Source organism: Geotrypetes seraphini, chromosome 5 (assembly GCF_902459505.1).
Source record: "Geotrypetes seraphini chromosome 5, aGeoSer1.1, whole genome shotgun sequence".
NCBI classification, from domain to species: Eukaryota; Metazoa; Chordata; class Amphibia; order Gymnophiona; family Dermophiidae; genus Geotrypetes; species Geotrypetes seraphini.
This window is the reverse complement of record NC_047088.1, coordinates 51,003,307-51,030,582: the sequence shown is the minus strand read 5'-3', so window position 1 is coordinate 51,030,582 and position 27,276 is coordinate 51,003,307. Positions and strand designations below refer to the sequence as shown.

Here is a 27,276-nt window from a genome sequence, read left to right as displayed (position 1 = left end):
GTATAGGGAGGAAAAATATATAACTGCTGCAAAACCTCCCCAACCCCAAGAAAACCAACTGACAAGGGGGAGAGACAAGAAGAAACCTCAATCTAAATTAATCAGCAAATTACACATGGTGTGAAACAGGAGAACCCTCAGTAACACAGCCGCCCACTAAGGGAAAGGCTGTCACCGGCTGACACTCAGAAAGAGTGTAAACTGTGAAACATCCCCGGGTTCTTCCTGTGAGTGAGAATAAATCAAGTGCACCCCCAAAAAGTGCTACGTGTGAAAAAAGATTCTAGAAATCAAAAAAACACACTATGAGGTTAAGAAATTCTTGTCTCTACTCCTTGCCAGGGGGGCCAAACAAGGAAGGAAAGTGTCCAAATCTGTCCAAATCAGAACCAAGCCAGTCAATGAATGGAAGTACTTAGCTTCTTTAGACTGTAGAACAGCCAGCCGATGTGTGACATCATCCGTCCAACGGGACTCCGTTTCGGGGGTGCACACCCCCTTCCTCAGGAACAACTGGACTGTAATAAGACTGGTGATTCCTCCGGCGTGGCTTGGAAAGTAAGGCAGAAAATGGAACCCCTGAGGCAGGCTTTAATGCTGAAACACGGACTGTGTCAGGTTTTCATCACTGTTTGAAATCAATAATCTATACTTAAAAAAGACTTTTTACAAACTTTTCAATAAATGTTGATTAATTTTTATCTCTGGTTGATGTGTACAAGTTGCATCCCCCCTCCTTTATTGCTTGCTTATTTATTGTGGGGCTTTGTTCCTTTGCTTTGTCGTCTGTTGCACAATAGGTCACTTCCTGCTCCTGTGCTAACTTAGACACAACTGTTTATGTTAATTGCAGTTCACAAAAAAAGTTGGGGCTAAGCTGGCATAGAAGGAAGTGACCCGATATGCACTGATTCACTTCCTCCTCTTCTGGCTGCACTTTAGCACTGGAGGGGAGAAAAGACTGAGCACAGCTGTTGCAATCCAAGCCTGCGCTGAATTCTGCACATCCTTCAGGGGTGAGGAATGTTCCGCAGAATTCTGCCAAGCGTAACAACTTAACTTGTTATTATATAAAAATGGGAGTTCAAGGGGGAGGACACTGGGCCTCCCCTACAGCCCACTGCCAGTTCATATACACATCACAAATTATCCCCCACCAAAACTACTCAGGGGCATAGAGTTAATCAGCCATACAAAGTGGAATACAAATATATACTTCATCCACTCGCATCTACCCTATCCTAAGCCCTAGGTGGCGATGTAATCCGAGTCTGGGGTTCCCCAGAATCCTTTAGTAGGGATGGTACCATGGAGGGAGCAATTAGAAGGTGATGAGAATAGATATAAGATTGATATCAAAACCCTCAATCTTACAATCTGTGTTTCTCAATCATTGTGAAAGGCTTTTTCAATAATTGTACACTGAACTTTATTAACTTTTTTTGTTTGTTTTTAGTTGGTTTTTTTTTTTTTTTGGGGGGGGGCGGAGTATTGCTGGAGTGTTTTGTTTTTAAGCTACGTGATATGGTTTATTGTCTCCCTACTGTGAGTAAGGTATGAGAGTAGGTTTATGTCAGATAGTAAAACTAAACACACAAAACAATTTATTTTTTTCCTGTTTTTATTTTTAGGATCTTTCTTTGGGGTTCGTTGATATTGAAGTTTTTCCTTCTGTTGTGCCTTTTTTGTTCACCTATAGTATTGAAATTTATTGTATTATCTTTTTCCTCTTTCTTCTCTTTAAACATTTCTTTCATAGGTACTATAGTTAGATCGTGAGCCCATTGACACAGGGAGGAAAATTCAAAGTACCTGATTAGATTTTTGGCCATTGCTTAAGTCAATTTATTAGTTTTGTAAACCGCTTTATATACCAGTAAATCTCCCAAAGGATTCAAGACACCAATTAAATTAAATTCTATTTTGTATCAATAGATGCACTGTTAAAACATTTTTCAGTGTAAATGAAATTTGAGAACAAGAGAGCACACTATGAAGTTTTTCCTATTAAATGACACAACCAGATATTTCATGTAATGTCTTTTGCTATTAAAAAAAAAGTCCTGCAAAAGAGACAAACGTAAATGGAATATATTTATTTCACCAATTTAGATTAACTAACTATGAAATAACACCCCTGGTTGAAAATTAAGCTAAAACAAATGAAATGCACATACCTAATGTTAAAGAAAACCAAAAACAAACAATAGAAAACAATCCAAACAATATTTAATAGGAATGATTTCTCAAACAGATGAGGACATTCCAAGTAATATGCCCTCTAGGTGGTTCCACATTATTCTCATAGATATTATTTTTAGTCATCAGAAACTGTCAAGTCTGGCAAAAAAATAAGTCTTTTACCCATTACATTCATAGCAATAGTCTCTTTTCTCTCTAGCAATACCAATCATTTCAGCAAGAACTGAACCCACCAGTCAAATGCAACAATGAAAAGCCCCAACTGGCTGACATACTTTAAAGTCCAGCAACATATTTTAAATGATAAGATACTGGAAATACTAGAGGTGTCGATACCATCACCAGATTGGAGAAAGACTGCCGAATGGAGCAACACAGTGATGATGACTACGTATTTTTCTCATTCCAAACACAGCGATCAAAAAGACAGCAAAACAATTTCTAATCATCACACATACCAGTAAAAAGTTTTTCTCTCAACTCCAACCCATCAGGAGCCCAGAGACAGCCTTGATATTACACTTCCCACTTCTCTCTCCAACTGATATAAGTGACAACTAAAGATGGTGGGATAAGGGAGGGCAACTGGTAGTGAGGAATAGGCTTAAAGAGAGATTGGGTGATGACATGGTATTGTGGGGGAGGGGAAGGTGAAACTGGATGTTGAAGAAGGAATAGTATGTGAGACTGGGTGATAATAGGGTGGTATAGGGGCTGCTGATTATTTCATGACAAACAAAAATTAGCCTACAGCGATTGCGCTGTATTTCACTTGATGAGACACTTATGAGATAGAAGACGGATTTTTATAGGGTGTTCATAAGTATTACAGACCAGCATGGATCACAAAGATCCCACATGATATGCTGCTTAAAATTCACATGGACTCTCTGTGATCCATTGCTGACCTCTAATGCTTATGAGATTCTATGTGAATTTTAAGCAGCATGTCATGTGGGATCTTTGTGATCCAGGCTGGTCTCTAATGCTTATGAGCACCACACAAAAGTATTTTTCAAATATCATGATAAGAGGTGCATCAAGTGAAATACAGCGCAATAGCTTCAGGTTAATATTTTTGTCATGTGGTTTTATTTCCCTCCAGCATGCTTTAAAAGTTAGATTTTCCCCTAATTAGGTTATTTTGGGGGTGGGAGAGACTGTATTTCAGCCAGTGACCTGTAGGAATACATTACAGGCTCAATTTACTAAATCCCCCCCCCCTTTTAGTGGAGACAATTGGGGGGGGGGGGACAGAGAGATCAACTGCTGGCTCCTAATATTGCTGAAACTTGGGGTAAGGCAACATTTTTAATGGTGATCTATAAGAACTACAGCAGCAGAGAAGACTATACAGAGGGCACAGCTAGATGGGAGACTGCAAAAGAGATACAATTCAAAAACAGAAAGAGAATTTGTTTGATTGAGACTAACTTGAAAGTGCAACTTAATCCCAAGGTGGAAAAATAACTTGACCAAAGTAGAAAACATTTAGAAAGTCTATAAAACAGTTAGTTCACATATTACAGTATGAAAACCCCTTCCTATTTCTTAAACAGTAGGCAGGGATTACAGCGACCTGCTGAAAGGCACTATGTGAAAATCCTAAAATCTAAGGTGCTATATACTTTATCGTGAGCTAATGGCAGAGATTAAGCAAGACTTAGAAGCAAAAGCCCCAACAATTCAGAGCAGAAATATCAGTTATGAAATGAGGCACACAAAGGGAAGGCAGCTTTACCCTTCTGCAAAAAGGGTTGTTAATATGGTACCTTGTTGGTTTCTGCACATAGACTGTGGATCTTTTTCTAAAAGAGTGCACAAAATGCAGGTGATTCATGTGGAGGATGACCTAGTACTAGCCCTGGAGAAGACCTTTAAATAATGAAAAGCATCTTACAATTTACACAGGTGTTTATAAAAACAGTGGCCAAAATGAAGGGTTGGTGTGGCACTGTCAGACCTTGAACTTGACTATTTAACAGCAGGGCTCTGTTTATTACTGTTCAGACATTGTGCCTTCTTAGAAAAGGACCCACTGCACAGTAGGACTTTACAGACATATCTTGCATACCATATCAGTATTGAAAGCAAAATTGAGACACACCATTGGAAGTCATATACTTGAGGTAGAGCAAAAAAAGAAGTTACAACATCTCTTTTCCCTTATTCACCAATATGGAATAAAAAAAACTCTTTTCAAACAAGTATATAAAGACCCATATTGTGCAGGTCTAGAAAAACTGAAAAAGCCCGGAAAGTTTTTCATGTGCGGAAAGGAATTCTTACTCAGTTAGCCCATACTCAGTTAGCCCTCGGTATTTGCTCTCAAGGGCTGCCAATGGGTCAGGTTTTCAGAGTATGCATATGAAAAGATTTGCATGTCTTCTACTGCCATTGTATGCAAATTTCTTTCATGCATATTCTTTAGGGATCTCTTGAAAAGCTAACCTGTCGGTGATCCTCCTGGAGTGGGGTCACAGACCCTCTAAATCAGATGTCTGGCATTTTCTCTACAACTTTCTTGATCTTTGTTGTAAATGCTCTCTTCAAGGAAATTTCTCTCATTCTTGGCGAGGCAGTGTTGGAATGATCTCAGGCAGCAATACCTTTTTCACTCTAAGAAAGGGTTGCTTTTCAGGTCAGCCCAATGGCTCAGTCTTCCAGACTCTGCTGCTGCAGAGCCCACTTGCAGCCAAGTTACGACTTGACAAATAAATGTAAAGATTATTGGAGAGTTGCAATAGCATTCCCCAGGTCCACTAAAACAAAAAAATAAAAACAGGCATTGCAAACAGGAGCATCGTGCTTCAGTCTTTCATCCCTATGTAAGTATGTGCTATTGTAACAGTGGCAAGCTAATTTGTTCAGCCCTATGATGAGAATGCTAATCTATCTGAAAATATTGGTTTATTTAGACTAGCAAATTCACTTTGTGAGGACAAGATAGTACATGACCAGTGGGTATAGTCAAAGAACTGTTCACGTTTCTCTACAGAGAACACAGATCATTATTAGAAAAGAGGTTGACATTATGGAGCTCAAAATAACTGCTCCAAGTGCTAGCAGCTTCCAGTCTCGCCTGCAGGGAAGAAATCTGCCAGCAAACTCAATTTCATGATCATTGGTTCAAGTAGTTGCTAGGAAGACCTACAGATCCCAAATTTATCTAAGGACACACCCTCGTGAAGATTTTCTTTTAACAGTGTTACCGCTGAAACTGGCCCATGTTCAAAGTTGTGGGTGGTGACACAATCTGAAAAGTGAGTAATGAAGTGAACAGTCACAGCAGCATCCGCAGGTCAAAGTTTGTGTCTGAGGAAGATACCATCAACACAGAAGCAACTTCACATCACGCCGTGGGAACAGACGTCTTCTGGCAACTGACTATGTCTTGAAGTTGTCCTTTAATCTTCAGGAAATGCCTTTTGAATTCCAACCCATCACCCTGTATAACAGAAACAAACAAGCTGAAGAAGGGCTAGCTATAAGACTAGGGGAAATAAACGGGAATTAGAGGAACACTAGCTGTTCTTATGTTATGTGTTGCATCTGAAAGACAACCCTATATTAACTGTTTTAAAGTTAATTTACAGTTTTCTGGCTGATGTATCTTTAGCGCATACCAATATCACAGATTCTCTTTTTCAAATTCTATTATATATTTTATAGATTACTTATTTATATGTACGATGTATCTTTAGTCCAAATGAAGCTACTATTCACTTGAGAATCTACGTTCTATGGGTACGAGAACCCCAGTAATCCCTCAGCTTGGCACTATTAGTTGATAGTCCACATATCTTTTCGACATTAAACTGCACACAATATTCAAGAGATATATGTAATATGGATCCATATTAATGGTTTATAATATTCTCCTTTTTTCCCTCCAGTTCTTTCAGAATAAATTGCTAAAATCCTATTTGATTTTTGACTGCTGCTAAATACAAACTGGGGATTTCAACATACGTCAACAATGACTATAAGATCTTTTTTCTTGGTGGTGATTCCTAATACAAACCCCACTGCTGTATAATAATAGTTAGGATAGTATTCCCTAGGTGTATCATGTTACAGTTGTCTACAATAAAAATGTCACCTGAAATTTCAACACCAACTTCTCGAATCTGGCACAGTCCTTCTAAAGTTTTTCACCAACTACTTGTGTTTTTACTACTTTGACTATTTTATCAAAACTCCCTTTTCCATATCTTTAAAATGTTGAATACTAGTCTCAGCCTAGATCCCAAAGTCACTTCATTATTTACACCTTTCAATTTAGAAAACGTGCTTTGCTATGTTTGCCTGCTTCTAGAATGCAAAAAGCAGAGACTTATTTGGTAGTACTATACAATGATATGCTCTGAATCTGTCCATGAAGTGTTGCCCTTGACTACAGCTCCCTCCCTCCAGAGGAGGTTGTAAAACTAGCCTACCTCTCATCCCTCTACTTCGAGGTTCACCTCTTAAAAGATGTAACATAAAATTTAAGTATCTGGGAATAATTCTTGGGTTCAGCCAAGGGAGATCTTGCCTCACCAATTTGCTTGACTTCGTTGAAGGTGTGAATACACATGTGGATAATGGCGAGCCGGTTGATATAGTACAGGGGTCTCAAAGTCCCTCCTTGAGGGCCGCAATCCAGTCGGGTTTTCAGGATTTCCCCAATGAATATGCATGAGATCTATGTGCATGCACTGTTTTCAATGCATATTCATTGGGGAAATCCTGAAAACCTGATTGGATTGCGACCCTCAAGGAGGGACTTTGAGATCCCTGATATAGTGTATCTAGATTTTCAGAAAGCTTTTGACAAAGTTCCTCTTGAGAGGCTCCTAAGAAAATTAAAGTCATGGAATAGGAGGCAAAGTTCAGTTGTGGATTAGGAATTGGTTATCGGATAGAAAACAGAGTCATTTTTCTCTATGGAGAAGAGTGCCACAGGGGTCTGTACCGGGACCGGTGCTATTTAACTTATTTATAAATTATCTGGAAATTGGGACAAGTGAGGTGATTAAATTTTCAGATGACACTAAACTGTTCAAAATTGTTAAAACGCATGTGGATTGAGAAAAATTGCAGGTAGACCTTAGGAAATTGGAAGACTGGGTGCATCTAAGTGGCAGATGAAATTTAATGTAGACAAATGCAAAGTGTTGCATATTGGGAAGAATAACCTGAATCACAGTTACCAGATGCTAGGGCCCACACCTTGGGGTTAGCGCCCAAGAAAGGGATCTGGGTATCGTTGTTGACAATACGATGAAACCTTCCACCCAATGTGCAGCAGCGGTGGTGGCGGCCAAAAAAAGTAAACATGATGCAAGGAATTAATAATAGAAGAGATGGTTAACAAGACTGAAGATATTATAATGCCTCTTTATCGCTCCATGGTACGACCTCATCTGGAATATTGCGTTCAATTCTGGTCTCCTTATCTCAAGAAAGATATAGCGGCCCTAGTAAAGGTTTATAGAAGAGCGACCAAGATGATAAAAGGGATGGAATTCCTCTTGTATGAGGAAAGACTAAAAAGGTTAGGGCTATTCAGTTTGGAAAAGAGATGGCTGAGGGGAGATATGATTGAAGTCTACAAAATCCTGAGTGGAGTAGAACGGGTACAAGTGGATTGATGTTTCACGACGTCAAAAATTACAAAGACTAGGGGACACTTGATGAAACTGCAGGGAAATACTTTTAAAACCAATAGGAGGAAATTTTTTTCACTCAGTGAATAGTTAAACTCTGGAACGGATTGCCAGAGGTTGGGGTAAAAGCGGATAGCGTAACTGGTTTTAAGAAAGGTTTGGACAAATTCCTGGAGGAAAAATCCATAGTCTATTATTAAGACATGGGGGAAGCCTCTGCTTGCCCTGGATCGGTAGCATGGAATGTTGCTACTCTTTGGGTTTTGGCCAGGTACTAGGGTCCTGAATTGGCCACTCTGAGAACGGGCTACTGGGCTTGATGGACCATTGGTCTGACCCAGTAAGGCTGTTCTTGACCAGGAGCTGGCAAGGGCTCCTCAAGTTGAAGCAGTTGTTAAATCCTGTTCTCTCTCCTTACAGAAGTCTCATTCTGTGAGGTTTTTCTTACACAAATCCTCTCAGGTGACACCATATGCTATTTTGTTTCGATTACTGCAACATAACCTATTCTGGTCTTACTCAAACACTTTTCTGATGTTTACTATCAGTACAGAATACTGCTATTAGGATCTTTTCTCATGCTAGCAAATTTCATCATGCCATTCCTCTCTTCCTGGCTTCCAGTTTTCTATTGTATCCAGCATAAAATCCTCACTATCTCATACTGGCATTCCTTTCTCTCTCATCATCATGTCTCAAAACCATATGCCCCATCCAAGCTTTTGCAATCACTGTTTTGACTGCATATTCCATCAGTGCACAAAGCAAGACTTGATTTTACACAATATGCCTTCTATTGCACTGCATCCTTACTATGGAATGGTTTGCTGCCCCTTCATCTCAAAGTCTCCTTTTCCAAATGCAAGGCTGCCCTGAAAACCTCTCTTTTCAGGAAGGCCTTTTAGAACTGCAAGTTGTATCAGAAAAAAACTATGTCCTGCTGCACTTTACACATAAACAGGGATGAGAATACTGCGCTTACCTTTGAGAGCCGAAAATCCACTAGAATCTTGTCATTCATCTCCAGCAGGTTCACTTTGAAAATCAGCTTATTGTTTCTTCTGTCAGTCATGGATACTGTGATCTGAAGAAAAAAGTGTAGTTATTTATGGATGAAAAATTGGACAGCGTCTGAAGTCATTGTATTATTTTTGTACCTTGGATTCTGTCATGTTTACTATGGTAAAATTATGGTCATACCTGTTAATTTTCTTTCCTTTAGAAGCAGCAGATGAATCCAGAGACTAGTGGGTATAGCTCACATCGACCAGCAGGTGGAGATAGAGAACTGATTAACAGTTGGCCTTAAAGCCTGGTGTTCCTTCTGTTGATTCAGTTATGCACTTTGCCCAAGCATCCCGAAAGGAGAATGAGCAGCCACAAAACTCCATTCCAGTAGAAAATGTGTCTTTCTCTTCTTCTTATTATTATTTTTTATTTTTTTTTTCCAGCAATGAAATAATACACTTACCAACCATAGCCCCAACTAAACCAATCAACTAAACACCCTACACACAGACCGTGCACTTGGGGAGGGGCTCTGGATTCATCTGCTGCTTCTAAAGGAAAGAAAATTAACAGGTATGACCATAATTTTACCTTCCATAGCAAAGCAGCAGATGAATCCAGAGACTAGTGGGATGTAGCAAAGCAAACTCAAACTGGGTGGGACGCCAATGCCGTCTCTGTCAGCACTGCAGCGCCAAAACTCGCCTCTGAACGGGCCGCTACATCTAACCGATAATGCTTTGAAAAAGTATTTCCCGACGACCAAGTGACCGCCCGGCAAATCTCCTCCAAAGACATCCCCCCGGACTCCGCCCAAGATGTAGCCAAAGCCCGAGTGGAATGAGCATGAAGGTGCTCCGGTACCTTCTTCCCTGACAACACATACGCCGAAGCAATAGTGTCCTTGACCCAACGCGCAATGGACGCTTTAGACGCCGCCATCCCTTTGTTTTTACCCGCGAACGCGACAAAGAGATGGTCCGACCGACGAAAATCATTCGTCACCCCCAAATAAGGAGAAATTAGGTTCTTACCTGCTAATTTACTTTCTTTTAGCTTCTCCAGACCAGTAGAGGTTAACTTTACGAATGGGTATATATCTAATCATGACCAGCAGGTGGAGACTGAAAACAAAACTTTGGGACAGTATATCCTAGCCCCTCCTCTCTATTTCCCTCAGTCTGCCGAATAGCCAAGCAGAACCAAGAACTGGAAAACAACAGAGAGAAAAAACAATACTCCGAAAGGAGTAACAAATAACAAACCCAAAATGCTGTTGGAAAATGCAGAGGAGAAATTCCCGAAGGAAGAATGTCCCCACAGCTCGCCAGCTAAGCCAGCCGAGCCACAGCCGCTGTTCTTCAATTCTCCCCGGCCCTAGAAAAATACTAGAACCCGCAGCAAAAAACCAAAAACTGCCCGCGCAACAGCCCCAACAACAACAACAACAACAGACAGGGTGGGGACCTCTACTGGTCTGGAGAAGCTAAAAGAAAGTAAATTAGCAGGTAAGAACCTAATTTCTCCTTCTTTAGCACTCTCCAGACCAGTAGAGGTTAACTTTACGAATGGGACGTACCAAAGCAGTCCCTCTCACGGGCGGGACCCCCGAAGGGCCGATACCAGTACACGCTCACCGAACACCGCGTCCCGACGCGCCTGCACATCAACCCGATAATGACGAACAAAGGAATGCAAGGAGGACCAAACCGCAGCCTTACAAATATCCACAGGAGGCACGAGCGACGACTCAGCCCAAGAAGCCGCCTGACCCCGAGTGGAATGAGCCTTGAGAAACTCCGGAACAGGCTGCTGTTTCAGAAGATAAGCGGAAGCAATCGTCTCCTTGATCCAGCGCGCAATAGTAGCCTTAGAAGCGCCAGCTCCCCGACGAGGACCCGCCAGGAGGACAAAGAGACGATCGGACTTCCGGAATTCCTGGGTCCGCTGCACATAAGAGCGAAGGACCCGACCGACATCCAACTTGCGCAGCTGCCGTTGCTCAGAAGAGCCCTCCCGACCACCCAAGACCGGGAGAACCACCGATTGATTGACATGAAAAGGAGAAACAACCTTAGGCAGAAAGGAAGGAACAGGCCGCAAGACGACCCGCTCCCTAGAAAACTCCAAGAAGGGAGTCCTACAAGAGAAAGCCTGCAGCTCAGAAACACGCCTAGCAGAAGTAATGGCCACCAAAAAGACCGCCTTCAAAGTAAGGTCCTTCAAGGAACAGTCGTCCAACGGCTCGAAAGGCGGACGCACCAATACAGAAAGAACCAGATTAAGATCCCAAGAGGGAACCGAGGGCCGTAGGGGAGGCCTAAGCAACTTGGCCGCCCGCAAAAACCTAATCACATCAGGAAGAGCCGATAAACGCTGACCTGACACCAACCCTCGAAAAGCCGACAGGGCCGCAAGATGAACCCGGAGAGAAGACCAAGCCAGGCCTCTATCCAGACCATCCTGCAAGAACTCCAGAATGTTAGGCAGAGAAGCGCGAAAAGAGGTCACTCCCCGCGCCCGACACCATTCCTCAAAGAGACGCCAAACCCGCACATAAGCCCGAGAGGTAGAAAGCCTCCGGGACCCCAACAGTGTAGAGATCACCTTGTCTGAATATCCCTTCTTGCTAAGGCGACCCCTTTCAAGAGCCACGCCGTAAGACAGAAGGGAGACGGGTCGAACATGGGAATGGGACCCTGCATCAGCAGGTCGTCCGAGAGAGGCAGAGGAAGAGGATCCGCTACCAGGTGCCTCACCAGATCCGCATACCACGGACGGCGAGGCCAATCCGGCGCCACCAGCACCACCAAACCCGGATGGTAAACAATGCGAAGAAGCACTCTGCCCACCAGCGGCCAAGGAGGGAATACATACAACAGCCCCTCCGTTGGCCACTGCTGGACCAGAGCATCCAGACCCTCGGCCAGACCGTCCCTGCGACGACTGAAGAAGCGGGGCACTTTGGCGTTGCCACCCGTGGCCATCAGGTCCATCAGGGGCTGCCCCCAAGCCTGCACTATCAACTGAAACGCCTCGGCGCCGAGACACCACTCTCCTGGATCTAGGAAGTGACGACTGAGGAAGTCTGCCTGAACATTTTCTACTCCGGCTATGTGAGAGGCCGAGAGGTCCAGCAGATGGGATTCCGCCCAAACCATGAGCAGAGCCGCCTCCTGCGCCACCTGAGTGCTCTTGGTGCCCCCCTGACGATTGACATAAGCCACCGCCGTGGCATTGTCCGACAGCACTCTGACCGACTTGCCCCGCAACAGGGAGTGGAAAGCCAACAGCGCCAGACGGACCGCTCTGGTCTCCAACACGTTGATCGACCAGGCGGCCTCCTCCGCGGACCAGGTGCCCTGAGCTGAGTGACCCAAACACTGAGCCCCCCAACCCAGGAGACTCGCATCCGTCAGGAGCACCGTCCACTGCGGGAGATCCAGACCCACCCCCTGAACTAGGTGAGGGGTCTGGAGCCACCAACGCAGACTGCAGCGCGCCAAGCCTCGCAGGGGAACCGGAACATCCATCCCGTGCCTCTGGGGAGACCACCTCCGGAGCAGAGCATACTGGAGAGGACGCATGTGGGCCCGCGCCCACCTCACCACGTCCAGGGACGCCGCCATCGACCCCAAGACCTGGAGGAAATCTCGCGCCCGAGGACACCGGGACGCCAAAAGCAGGCGAATCTGAGATTGCAATTTGCTCACCCGGCCCTCTGGGAGGAAGACCTTCCCCAAGGAGGTGTCGAACAGCACCCCTAGGTACTCCAGACGCTGAGCCGGGACCAACCGACTCTTGGAAAGGTTGACCACCCAGCCCAGCGACCTGAGAAACTCCACCACCCGAGCAGTAACCCGGGAGCTTTCCTGCAACGACTTTGCCCGAATTAACCAGTCGTCCAGGTAGGGGTGTACCAGGATGCCCTCCGACCGCAAGGCTGCCGCGACGACCACCATCACCTTGGTGAACGTCCGAGGAGCCGTGGCCAGCCCAAAGGGAAGCGCACAGAACTGAAAGTGCCGACCCAAGATCGCAAAGCGCAGGAAACGCTGATGAGAGGCCCGAATGGGAACATGCAAGTAGGCCTCCGTCAGATCGAGAGAAGTGAGAAACTCCCCCGGCTGAACCGCCAGAATGACCGACCGCAGAGTTTCCATACGGAAAGAGGGAATCTTGAGAGCCCTGTTGACCCCTTTCAAATCGAGGATGGGCCGAAAGGTCCCCTCCTTCTTGGGCACCACAAAGTAAATGGAGTACCTGCCCGTGCCCCACTCCGGAGGGGGCACCGGAACCACTGCCCTGAGATCTAGCAAGCGCTGAAGGGTCTGGCGAAAAGCCTGCGTCTTCCCCGGAGTCTGACATGGAGAAGCGAGGAAAAAATCCGGTAGAGAGCGGGCGAACTCCAGGGCATAACCGTCCCGCACCACCTCCAGGACCCACTGATCGGACGTGATCTCGGCCCATTTGGGGAAAAAATCGCACAGCCGGGCCCCCACCGGAACCAAAGGGGGCGCCGGCAAGGCGTCATTGTGCAGGACGGGAAGCGGGGGAACCGGCGGAGGGATTCCCTGCCCCCCGACGGGCCCCCCGAAAGGGCTGCATACGCTGGAAGAACCGACCCCGGGAAAATCCCGGAGACTGGAAAGAAGCAGCCCCACGCCCAGGGCGATACTTGCGAAAATCCCGCAAACGCCCCCGGGCCGCACCCCCCCGAGACGCCGGGCGGGCACGGTCCTCCGGCAGACGGGGAACTTTCGAGTCCGACAGAGTCTGAATCAACTTATCCAAGTCCTCTCCAAACAAAAACGACCCCCGAAAGGGAAATTTAGTAAGCTTAGCTTTGGACGCAGCATCCGCCGCCCAAGCGCGCAGCCACAACACACGCCTTGCGGCCACGCCAAAAGCCATAGACTTAGCCGAGATCCGCACCAAGTCATAGAGAGCATCTGAGAGGAATGAGGCCGCCATCTCAATCTTCGCAACCTCCTGATCCACCAGAGACCAGTCGTCAGACTCTCGATCCAAGACCCGCTCCGCCCACCGAAACACGGCGCGAGCGACCAGTCCCCCACAAATAGCCGCCTGGACCCCAAAACCAGAGACCTGAAAATTTTGCTTAAGGAGGCCCTCCAATTTGCGCTCCTCAGGATCTCGCAAGGCAGAACCGCCCTCAACAGGCACGGTATGCCGCTTGGAAATTGCCGAGACCACCGCATCCACGACCGGCGAAGCTAACGTAGCCCGATCCCCTTCAGGAATGGGATACAGGCGAGCCATGCTGCGCGCCAGCCGAAACGGCGTCTCCGGCGTTTTCCACTGCTCCAGGATAATATCCCGAATATCCTGATGCATAGGAAAAGAGCGGGAAACGGTACGGATCCCCCGCAACAGGGGGTCCCCCACACGCGGAGTCTCCGGCGGCGCGTCCTCAAAACGCAAGGCCGAAGAAACCTGCTGAATAAGGTCAGGCAGCTCATCTTTCTGAAAAAGACGCACCACAGACGCCTCGTCACTGGAGAACGGGAAATCCGACAACCCGCCGCCAGCTTCCGTCCCCTCCAGAGAGTCCTGGAATTCCTCAGAAGGGTCCAGGTCCTCCTCCAGACCGACCCGTTCCTCCGACCACAAATTCTCATCCCACGACACCCGCGGACGCTTGGACAAGGGAGGCGGCGGAGGGGACGTCACGCCAGACGAAAGCGGCAAAGCCGCAGGAAGCGCGGAGGAAAAACCACCCCCCGAGACCCCCTGGGCGCAACCGGGACCCCCAGCCGCCTGAAAATAGGCTCTGCATAAAGAAAAGAAAAATTCAGGAGAAAACCCCCCCGAGGGTCCCAAGGGACTCCCTGCCACAGCAGGGGACCCAGCAGAACCTTGCCCCTGCATAGTCAAAACAGGGGGAAGGTCACCTGAGGTGGAAGACAAAATGGAGGGGCCAGACAGAGAAGATGGCGTCTTTCCCGCCAAAACAGCTCCCTCCACAGCCTGCAGCGGCTGAGAGACCTGAAAAGTCTCAGCCGCTAAAACAGGCAAGCCGGCATCAGCTGTCAAAATATCAGCTGAGAGGGAATCCTCAAAAACCCGACCGTCGGCGGCTCGGGGAATCCCTCCGTGGGCGGACGGAGAAGACCGGGCTTCTCCACCGTTCCCTGCCGACTCGCGAGGCACCATCGGCGGGGAGCTCTGGGCGCCTGCAGCCGCTGCCGACGGAGCTCCTCCACCGCACCGGCCTGAACACCGCTTGCACAGGCCGGCCGCGAGTGCCTCGCGTCTGGAGCACAATGAGCACTTTTTCCCTTTAGAAGTGCTCATTGCTCCATACGCGACCTAGCTGTAAAAAAAGTGCCGGTTAGTTGAAAAAATACAGTAAAATACAGTTTTCTTAAAGGGATACAACCCTCCAGACCAGCACTACCTCAGGATTTTTTTTTTTTTTTTTTTTTTTTTTTACAGAACAGACTCCACAGGCTCTCAAAGCAATAGTCTTGCTTGATTTAGGGGGCAAGGCTTATTGCTGAGGCTCCTCTAAAAAAATGTGGGGAGGTGGAGGAAGTGGGGGGAGGGACCCCGCTCGTGACCCGCCGGGTTTGACACCCCCGAGGTCGGACGAACCCCCAAACAGAGTCCGTCCAAGCTCCGTCCGGCTAAAAACAGGGACAATAAACCCCTTAAACAAATTCCAACAGCCCTACCAAGGGAGATGGGTACAGATCACTCAACACCTGCTGGAGACTGAAAGAAGACTGAGGGAAATAGAGAGGAGGGGCTAGGATATACTGTCCCAAAGTTTTGTTTTCAGTCTCCACCTGCTGGTCATGATTAGATATATACCCATTCGTAAAGTTAACCTCTACTGGTCTGGAGAGTGCTAAAGAATGGAGAAGCATACGGCGTACATCCAGTAGCCGTAAAGTCAAAAATCGTTTCCCCTAATCCTCCTTCCGGAAGGATGGAAGGAACAAACTCCGGTTCACATGAAAGGAAGAAATAACCTTAGGCAGGAAGGACGGCACCGTACGCACCGACACCCCAGTTTCCGAAAAACGTAAAAAGGGTTCTCTGCAAGAAAGCGCCTGCAGTTCCGATACTCGCCTTGCTGACGCCATCGCCACCAAAAAAACTGTTTTCAGTGTGACATCTTTCAAAGCGGCCGCTGACAGGGGCTCCAAAAGGTGCCCCCTGCAACTTCCCAAGGACGAGCTTAAGGTTCCAAGTTGGACAAATTCGCTTTACTGGCGGGCGGATATGGTGAACCCCCTTGAGGAAACGGACCACGTCCGGCTGCGACGCGAGAGCCGAGCGAGCCACCCGGCCCCTGTAACAGGCAATGGCCGCTACCTGAACCTGTAAAGAGTTATATGCTAACCCTTTCTCTACGCCCTCCCGAATCCCTTCCTTGCGTAGAAAAGCGGCTACCACCACCATGACTTTGGAAAACGTGCGGGGAGCCGTCGCCAGGCAAAAGGGCATTGCCCGAAACTGATAATGTTGGCCCAGAATCGCAAACCGCAGATACCGCTGATGCGGAGGCCATATCGGAAAATGGAGGTACGCCTCCTTGAGATCGAGGGACGTGAGGAACTCTCCCGGTCTTACCGCCGCAATAACCGAGCGTACTGTTTCCATACGGAAATGGCGCACACTGAGGAATCTGTTGACCCCTTTGAGATCCAGCACCGGTCTGAAGGACCCCCCCTTCTTTGGTACAATGAAGTAAAGGGAATATATACCGCTGCCTACCTCTTCCGGGGGCACCGGAACCACCGCCCCCAGATCGAGCAGCACCTGAAGAGTCCTGCGGACCTCGGCTCCCTTGGCCGCCCCATTGCACGGGGACACCAAGAAAGAATCTACGACGGGAGAGGCGAATTCTAATTTGTACCCTTCGTGAACAATGTCCAACACCCACTGATCGGACGTGACTGCGGCCCACTCCGCCCTGATTGCCGAAAGCCGACCCCCTAAGGGCAGGGCGGAGGGAGCCAAGCCCCCGTCATTGTGGAGTGCGACTGGCTGGGGAACGTGTAGACTGTCCTGAAGAGGGTTTCGTTGTATGAAAGGAACTCCTCTGCTGAAACCGAGGTCTCGAAGCAGAGAATGGGCCAGATACGGACCTGGAAAAAGGTTTACCAGCCCTGGCACGCCTAACATCCCAGAAACGTGGTCTAGACGAAGAGGACCTTACCGGGGGCCTAGACCTGTCCTCCGGTAAACGCTGAGTTTTGGTATCCCCAAAATCCTTCACCAGTTTATCCAAATCATCCCCAAACAATAAACCCCCTTTAAAAAGGGAGTCTCACCAGCCGAAGCTTGGACGCTGCATCGGCCGCCCAATGACGGAGCCACAAGGATCTGCGTGAAACCACAGACAGAGACATCTGTTTCGCAGACGCCCGAATAATATCATATAAGGAGTCTGCCAAATAAGCTAAGCCGGCCTCCAAATCCGCCAGCTCCGAAGGGACAGAACCCCCAGACTCCAGCAAATTATCGGTCATCCCTTGTGACCACTGCAGACATGCACGCGCCGCGTAAGAACTGCAGATTGCGGCCTGTAAGGTAACTGCAGCCACTTCAAAGGACATCTTTAGGGATGCTTCAATCTTTCTATCCTGCGCATCCTTTAGTGTCACGCCCCCTTCTACCGGCAAGGTAGTTCTTTTAGTCACCGCCGCCACAAAGGCGTCCACCCTAGGTAACCTAAACTTTTCCAGTTCGGTCGGGTCAACCGGATACAAGAGCCTCATGGCTTTTGCCACCCTCAAACTGGCCTCCGGCGCCTCCCATTGCGCCGAGATCAGCTCCTGCATGGCTTCATGGACCGGAAAGGACTTAGGCGGCCTACGTGTACCTGCCATCAAGGGGTTACCGGACACCTTAGCATCTTCCTGAGTAATGTTCAAACTCTGCAAAGCCTTTGAAATAAAGGAAGAAAGCTCCTCTCTATGGAACAAACGGAGAGCGGAAGGATCATCCACCTCCCTACCCGGGAGACTCTCCGCGTCCCAATCCAATCGCTCACCTTCCTCTAACGACTCAGGAAGTGAGAAAGGCGACCTCTGCAAAATATCTTCAGCCTCCACAGACACCAGTCTGCGCTTCTTTGCCCCCTGCGACCGCCCCGGGGACCCTGCAGCCCCCACAGTGGGTCCGATATCCGTCCCCTCCCCCCCCCGCAGAGGTAGAGGGTACCGCAAGGGACCGCCCGGCCCCCAGCAGCGGCTGGGCAGGCTGCGAGGTCTGTAATTTAAAAGCCTGATGCAGCAACATTACAAATTCGGGTGAAAATGATCCCCAGTTAAGGGGCACTACCCCGCCTTGCTTCGAGCCAAGGAGCGGGCCCACGCCGGCCTCCGGCGGTCTCGACTCTTCCCCCCCCCGCCGCCTCACACCTGTCCTCCGTGGCAGGGCCCTGCAGTAAGTCTGCATCGACTTCGGGCGGCGGGGACAACGAGCGAGCGTCCCGCACCCGGGCAATGGCCGCCTCACAAGCCGTCAAAAACGGATCGTCTGCCGGTGCTTCCAAGCACCCGGCAGAGCAAAGACCCGACAGTGTTCGGCGCTTCCCACAGCGCGAACACTGCTGACCAGCCTCTGCAGCCATCCCCCCTCGGCCCAACCAAAGCTCCGACGCTTTTCTTTTTTTTTTTTTTCACACACGCGGCGAACGGCGCCGAACGCCGACTCCGCCCCCCAAGACGCCCGGCACCCGGGAACGCTACGAGGCACCACCACAAACGAGTAAGTAAAATTACTCACCCAACTGGTCAGCCTCTCACCCCCGAAGCCAGGGAATCGTTGGTAAATGTACTGGAAGCCGAGTTAACCACTGCCCAGCTCAGTACTAGCAGGAAGGCTCCATTTTTTTTATTTATTTTTTTTTTTTTATACTGGAATGAAGAAGCCAGCCAATATCCTGCAACCTGGAAAGGAACCCTTCTATCCAACGGAGGGGAGGGTGGAGCAGGGACCTGGGAGGGCCCAGGTGTACCTACCAAAGCCGGCACCAATCAGCCAGGCACCCCCAACCTACTGAAGAGAACTAGTCTCAACAGAGGAATTCCAACGGAACACCAATCCACTCTATCCGGCAGCAGCCAGAGACCATGAGCTAGAAAGGTAGCTCCACCCCTGCTGGGAGATAGAGCAAAACTGAATCAACAGAAGGAACACCAGGCTTTAAGGCCAACTGTTAATCAGTTCTCTATCTCCACCTGCTGGTCGATGTGAGCTATACCCACTAGTCTCTGGATTCATCTGCTGCTTTGCTATGGAAGGGGGAATTTAAAGAATGAAAAATGTAATACTTGTACCGACTACAGAGAGCAGAGTTAGTTATCTCTAACAGGTGTTCTCACACACAGGTGACAGCATCTGATCAAATTCATGTCAGAGATCTTTATGCGAACTTAATCAGGCATGGGCAGCACTTGCAACATCACAGCATGCCCACAGAGCTCCTTCACAGTTTGGTATAACGCAGGGTGGGTTTGATTTAAATCATAGTTTTCTACAGAAAGATTTTTACTCTGAAGAATTATGTTATCTCTGCAGACACAAATTAACAATTTTGAGAAAAGCATCTGTGATATTTTCTAGATAGAATAATTGCTCGTGACATTATGAATGGATTAATGAAATTCATTTACCAAATTATTTAAACATTGCATGAATATATAGCCTCATGCTACATAATTAAAAACTAGTCCTTATTTCATGATGAATAACTTTTGGACTATAATGTATCTTAAATAGAAAACTGTCTTTATATAGATTTTCCCTCACTAAAAAAAATCCAATTAAAAAAAAAAAAAAAGATTTTTATCCACCCTGGTACAAAGCTACATTTGAATGAAACTAAGGGCTCCTTTTACGAAGCCGCATTAGCGCAACTTTTTAGTGCGCGCTAAACCCGCGCTATGTGGCTAGAACTAACACCAGCTCAATGCTGGCGTTAGTGTCTAGTGCGGCTGGCAGTTTAGCACACGCTATTACCCGCGTTAAACCGTTAATGCGGCTTCGTAAAAGGAGCCCTAAGTCTAAGGGGAGGCACATAGGTTCTGGGAAGACTGTACAACCTACTCTCCTTGGAGAAAGCCAGTTAGAGATATAGGATGTGTCCACAATCACCAAACTGTCAAAATATTTGTACAGAGTGGATGCATCACAAATTCCAGGGGCTCACTGACTGTGTGAAAATAATGCCTGCCACCAAAAATAAGACCTTCAAGGTTAGGCGCTTCAGCTCAGATGACTAATGGCTCAAAGTAAGTATTCTTTAAGTGAGTTAATACTAAACCGAGGTCCCGAGATAAAATATGAGGTTCGATTGGAATAATAAGAACTGAGAAGCAGTTGGTTTGGGCTGGCAGACTGGACTGACTTATGGTGACATGGAATGCATTACTAGGAGGTGGTGTGGGGAGGGGAGGTGCAAAAACAATCAATTTTTGAAAATTATGCCAAATTATATTTTAAAAAATTGGGAAGTTAAATTATTTCTATTGAACTGAAAAGAAAATATAAAAAACTGTACATAAAATAAGTCACATTGCACGGAATGGTTTTTGATCTTTACAAAAACAGTAATATTAGACAAAGGGAACCCGAGTAAACACATAATGCATTTCTTTACGGAACAAAATTATCCAAACACCTATATCACCCCCATGAACAAGTTACTGCCTCATTAAACTTAATAACTGGTTGCTTTTTTAAAAAAAACAAACTTTTCAAACCACCTTCATATATTCTACTCCATAGAAATACAAATTATACCTAAAATGTTCACTCAGGACCTTAGCTCAGTGCTTCTCAGCCTTCTCCTAGAGATACACCTAGCCAGTTAGATTTTCAGGATTACCACAATGAATATGAATGAGAAATAAATACCATTGGCATTTATTGTATGCAAATCCTGAAAACCTGACTGACAAGAAGCACTTTCAGGAAAGGGTTGAGAAACCCTTCCTTAACAATACCAGCTGTTTATGGTTTCCCCATCCATAAAAACTTCACAGTACCTAGGATTAATATATATTCCCAGCAACAACACCTCAAGCCCCTTTAAACTAGCTCCTATGATTTTGTATATGAGTTGGACAGGAAAACATTGGTATTGAGAACCGATTCATTCTCCAGAGACACTTGGAGTGGTTGAAATCACCATTACTGTGTTACCCAGTTTGTTAGCCTCCCTGATTTCTAATAACATTTCAGCATCTGTCCAAACAAGCAGCCTCATATACTGGCCACACTCACCTAATCTACTACTACTTATTTCTATAGCACTACTAGACATATGAAGCACAGTACATCAAAACATAGAAGAGAGAGTCCCTGATCAAAAGAGCTTACAAATCTCTAAAAATTGTATATAATTTACACATTAAAACTTGTAAAAAAATTATCTTTGTACCATGCACAGGTTGTATCACCTTCTGTTCATGTAGAGATTCACGGAAATATACTATTTGATCAGGGGTGCCTAAACGTTTGCACTGTGTACTATACCTGATTTTCACAGCTCCTCTTCCATAGGTATCCCATTTTTTCACATGCATCCTTTAGGCTGTTGTAGACATGGTTAGCATCCAGCTTGGTAAAGAAACGGGTCAGTCTCTTCCCCAAACGCTGCCAGTGATTCTGTAAACAACAGACTGATCAGTAAAATGGCTCCAAGAAACAAGAGATAAGGAACATGAGATAAGGAAATATAATGTATATACTCGAATATAAGCCAACCCGACTATAAGCTGAGGTAGTCCTTTTCCTCCCAAAAAGGAGGAAAAAGAGTTGACTCGAACATAAGTCAGAGGATTAATATTCAAGTGCCCTGCCTGGCTCTACATCCAGTCCTCCTCCCTCCCCTGTCAGGCTCTGCACCCAGCCCCTCTCCCCTTCCTGCCCGGCTCTGCACCCTGTTCCCCTCCCTCCCTCCCCTGTCCCCTCTCACTCCTTCCCTATGCCTTGCAGTCCTCCACCGGGCCTGCCGTAAGACCTGATGGCCAGCGGTACGCTGGGACACGAGGGATCCCTCCCACCTCCTATTCAACCAACTGTGACAGTTTTTACCTCACCTCTGCCTCCCCCGCATACCTTTCAATTCCCTAGTGGTCCAGTGGTGAACCGAGCAAGAGGATCGTCCTGTGTTCCTGCTCAGTGAAGAGCTGCTAGCTGAATAACTGCCGCGAGTTCTCATGAGGCAGGAGCGCAAGAAGATTGCTCCTGCTTGGTTCACCACTGGACCACCAGGGAATTGAAAGGTATGCAGGGGAAATGAGAGAGAAGTAAAACTTTTTAGAGTCAGTGGTGACTGGATGCAGGAGGGACCCCTCCTGTCCAGGCCCACCGCTGGCCCTCCAGCCTGGTGGAGGCCTACAACAGGTATAGGAGGGTGAGCGCTGACCCGAATATAAGCAGAGACCCCATTTTTGGGCCTTTTTTTGGTCCCAAAATCTCTGCTTATATTCGATGCCCATTCCTTGAGCTTGATTATGTCACTTTGCAGATCTTCGCAATCCCCCTGCGTCTTTACTACTCTGAATAACTTCGTATCATCCGCAAATTTTATCACCTCGCTCGTCGTACCTATGTCCAGATCATTTATAAAGATGTTAAAGAGCACGGGTCCAAGCACCGAGCCCTGCGGCACCCCACTAGTGACGCTCTTCCAGTCCAAATATTGTCCATTTACCCCTACTCTCTGTTTCCTATGCTCCAGCCAGTTTTTAATCCACGTGAGTATTTCACCCTCAATTCCATGGCTTGCAATTTTCCGAAGTAGTCGTTCATGCGGAACCTTGTCTAACGCCTTCTGAAAATCCAGATATACAATGTCGACCGGATCGCCCTTGTCTATATGTCTGTTTACGAACTTGCTGCACTTCTTTGAAGGAGTAAACAGACAGATAGACAAGGGCGATCCGGTTGTTCACCCTCTCCAAGGTAGGGAGAACAAGAGGGCACTCTCTAAAGTTGAAAGGGGATAGAAAGCTGGAACGCTCTTCCAGAGGCTGTTATAGAGGAAAACACCCTCCAAGGATTCAAGACAAAGTTAGATAAGTTTCTGCTGAACAGGAACGTGCGCTGGTGGGGCTAGCCTCAGTTAGGGTGCTGGTTTTGGACTAGAGGTCCGCTGCGTGAGCAGACTATTGGGCATGATGGACCACTGGTCTGACTCAGCAGTGGCAATTCTTATGTTCTTATGAGTATATACGGTAATCCTCGAAATAGCATATAGTCAGGAAAACAGTTACAAAGCTGTAATAGGTATTACTGCAGAATAAATGGGCCACACAAGTGGATGATATGTAATGATACAGACATGCAGAATTTTTCAGGACTCAAGTCCCATACAGTAATTAAAAAAAAAATAAAAAAATTGCAAAATGGGGGAGATGAAATAAGAACATAAGAATTGTTGCTGCTGGGTCAGACCAGTGGTCCATCGAGCCCAGCAGTCTGCCATGTGGTGGCCCTTAGGTCAAACACCAGTGCCCTAATTGAGTCTAGCCTTACCTGCGTACGTTCTGGTTCAGCAGGAACTTGTCTAAATTTGTCTTGAATCCCTGGAGAGCGTTTTCCCCTATAACAGCCGCTGGAAGAGGGTTCCAGATTTCTATCACTCTCTGGGTGAAGAAGAACTTCCTTATGTTTGTACGGAATCTATCCCCTTTTAATTTTAGAGCGTGCCCTCTCGTTCTCTCTACCTTGGAGAGGGTGAACAACCTGTCTTTATCTACTAAGGTCTATTCTCTTCATTATCTTGAATGTTTCGATCATGTCCCCTCTCAGTCTCCTCTTTTCAAGGGAGAAGAGGCCCAGTTTCTCTAATCTCTCACTGTACGGCAACTTCTCCAGCCCCTTAACCATTTTAATTGCTCTTCTCTGGACCCTTTCGAGTATTATTATTAGTAGTAGTAGTATTATCCCCTCTGCTCTTCAATGTTTATATGTCCTCATTGGGTGTGCAACTATCCCAGCTGGGGATAAAACTATTTAGCTACGCTGATGACTTCACAATAATTATCCCATTCAATACCTCTATCTCAGAAGTCACCCCCAAAAGCAACAGAGGTACTAAATCGGATGGAGCAATGGATGACTGAGTTCAGACTAAAGCTAAACCCAGAGAAAACAAAATTTTTTATAGCATCGCCACACTCACTTGACACTAAAGCATCACTGTGCATCAATAACCTTAGTCATCCCATTCAACTCACTATGAAGGTATTGGGAGTAACACTGGACCAGAGTCTGACCATGGAAGACCAGGTAGACTCCGCAATGGTTGTTGCCATGTTAAACATGCAGCTACCCCGTGGTAACTGCAGTGTAATATAAGAACCTCAAAATGTAATTAGTTAACACACACAAAATCCAATGTTAAACACTCCCTAAAATATATATTTTTAATACTATCGATACGTAAGTCGGTTTACTATTCCCATTAAAAGCATAGCATTTGCTGAAAGAATACCAGCACAACAATTTGGACAGAAATTGAGGAGGTAATATTCAACAAGTAATGATCAGTGTTGTGTTTTGTCTTAAGGTGCTAACCACTGCAGCCTGAACCAAATTGGACCAACCCTGAATATCTGGGACTTCCATGGTTGGCAAAAGTTATCTAGGTATGGCTGCTGTGTATGGATAACTATTTGGATGTTAGAACTTATTTATGCAGTTCTACTTACCTGAATAAATTATCCGGGTGCCCAGATAATTTTCTGGTGTCCCCTCAGACTTCCCTGGCACTAGCTGGCAAGTGCCATGGTAGTCAGAGTAGATATTCAGTGACATGCTTCAGTTCAGTGTGGTTAAATAATGCTGCGTATTGACCCATGCCTATCTAAGGTAATTAAGCAATAGCTGATGTTATACTGCGTTCAGAATATGCCATGTTACTTGAAAACACTGACTAAAGTGCAATATGTTAACACTAGAGCAGTTACTTTTTGTGTGGCAAGTGTTAAAATGTGCAATACATTGATATTACACCTATGTGCTGACAGACTGAATTTTTTTAAAAAAACTACTGAAAACACAGCTATTTGTATCTGCTTTCTTGTAAGGAATGATTTCTATTTCTACAGGTAATAGATGGAAGTGGGCACGATGTGTCATGAAGACTCAGCTTTTTGTAATGTTGATTTTGTTATGTATGTTTTATATGGAAATTGTCTAGATTTAGACACTATATAAATTTTAAAAATAAATATATTTAAAGTGGCAAGATTTGAGAGCTATTAGGTCTTTTTTTTCATGCAACAGAAGGGATTCTAGGTAGTTCTGAAAGCTTACATCTCTCATTAGCCTTACACAACTTGCATTCCCCTTTTACTTTTAGAAGATTTCACATCTTATAACTGTTCCAATTTTTGTTTAACATAAAAAAGACTGGCATCCAATAAAGTACTACTTGTGGATTTAGAATAAAAAACAAACAAAAAAAAGATTAAGCACAACTGCTCATTTTCACCTTTCCACAAACTGGGGCTCACAAAAGATTCAAGTTTAGTGATAACATTTCATATAATCTTTCTAGAATACTCCAGGTATAAACAGCTGCAATTAGTACACTGGAAAACGGAATCCAACACTGGAGCCTCAATGACTTGATAAATTACTGTTTGATGGGTTTCCAGATTACCTGCGATGATCCTGGAGTAGCCAGGAACTGGCTGTTGAGCAGCATGTGGTCTGGGCATGTCGGTTGGGAGAAACTGATCCCTTGCACAAGCTTATCGATGGAAGAGTGATTAGAGTCCCATAGCGAAACAGAAGAAGTGCGGGGCTCTGGCTGTGTACTAGAAAACCGGACCTGATCCTCACTAGCGTTATAATGATTAAATGATTAGGGGGAGGGGAGAGGGGGGAGGGAAAAAAAGAAAAAAAATATATATATATAAAAAGTTAAAATCAGCAACACAGATTTTCCACAATTGAATCTACATTACCAAAGCATAAAAACTTGTATACTGTGATTACCATCCCCATATTCCAAACCCCTAATATAAATGCCTAAAGAAGAGAGAACTAAAAAAAAAAAATTAAAAACACAGTATTAAAGGAAGAGCTGCAATTGAAAATTCTATGCAATGCACAGGATGGAATGATTTGTAATCTCTCCAGGGACTTGAAGGTGTTCTGACCTGTGAATGCTGGCCATTGGTGACATGTCCATGTCTGATCGGTTATGTTTGGAAAAGGCGCTGGAGGACTCCGAGGTACCCCCAGAGGAGACTCGAGATCTCTTTACACCTACAGAATGGAGAACAATCATCAATCTCTTGATATACCATCTGCGTAAGAAAGATTTCTCAAAAATACTGCCCGTTTGTTTTTGTATTTACAAATTAGAAATGTTCAAAGTACTGTTGAAGACCTTTTTTTTTTTTTTTAGAAAAGCATTTCATATGTATTTAGGGGATCATAATAAAGTACATTAGTTGTTCTGTAGGACACAATTATAATAAAAAGTGATGAACGAAAAGTGTAATATCTGTTTTGATGTGGTTGATCCTTGGGTGAATGCTTTTAGGCTTTGATATTATATGAACAGAATTCTTAATGCTGCTTTTAGTATATGCATATTTATTGTAAATGACTTTGATAAAAGCAGTATATTAAATTTTAACAAACATACTACACGACTAAGGTGATAAAGTTGACTCCTGCACATATATATAAGGAGAACTAAATTTAAGAGGTATTTTCTATATAGTTTAGAGTTCAGCATGTTAAATATAACTATAAACATGCTCCCAAAAGGCTTGCAGTAGACAAATTCTCTAACAAAAAACCCAAAACCCATATTTATTTAATTTTTTTACACACAGAGTAAAAAGAACTAGGACCTTCATAAATAAAAAAGTTATAAAGGTGGAACTGGCATTAAAGTTGAAAGAATGGTTAATATATACATGATGAGACATACACATTATTTAATTTGTTAAAAATAGTAATGCAGAATGACTTAACTATGATACTGCCACTCCAAATTTAAATCAAACCCAAAATTAAATCTCTAGAAACAAAAAAATAAGCACCAATTTAAAATGAAATAAAATTATTTACTTTATTTGGCCAGCAGAGGGCACACTTTCAATTTGAAATACAGCTCCAATTTGTCACCTTTTCAGAAGGAAGAAAGTTCTTTTCTGTTACAGTGAACCATTTTGTTTTCATAAAAATATGAATTCTGAATAAGCAGACTTGAAAAGAGGGATCTGGGACACTGACAAATATCAATATTTGGAAAAAAATAAATGCCAAAAAGAGCTTGGAATGGAGGAAAGATTTTGTTCCACTGTAGTTAAAAGTACTGAATAGCAGTGCTTGTCCATCAACACTACAGCATGTGCCCCACTCACCTCACTCTGGGGTCCTTTTACTAAGGCGCGCT

The 27,276-nt window shown here is 45.5% G+C and overlaps 1 protein-coding gene across 2 annotated transcripts in view; it reads right to left on the bottom strand.

The window, feature by feature from the left end:
- Window positions 1–2,212: 2,212 nt before the first annotated feature.
- CHEK1 (checkpoint kinase 1) overlaps window positions 2,213–27,276 on the bottom strand; it is a 43,840-nt gene continuing 18,776 nt past the window's right edge. For both annotated transcript variants that reach the window (XM_033945745.1, XM_033945747.1), the window contains exons 9-13: window positions 26,024–26,132; window positions 25,522–25,702; window positions 21,381–21,512; window positions 8,836–8,937; window positions 2,213–5,650 (exon numbers count right to left, since the gene is read on the bottom strand). In XM_033945745.1, the coding sequence (XP_033801636.1) occupies window positions 5,555–5,650; window positions 8,836–8,937; window positions 21,381–21,512; window positions 25,522–25,702; window positions 26,024–26,132 (620 nt within the window). In that variant the 3' untranslated portion in view covers window positions 2,213–5,554. The remainder of the gene's footprint in view (window positions 5,651–8,835; window positions 8,938–21,380; window positions 21,513–25,521; window positions 25,703–26,023; window positions 26,133–27,276) is intronic.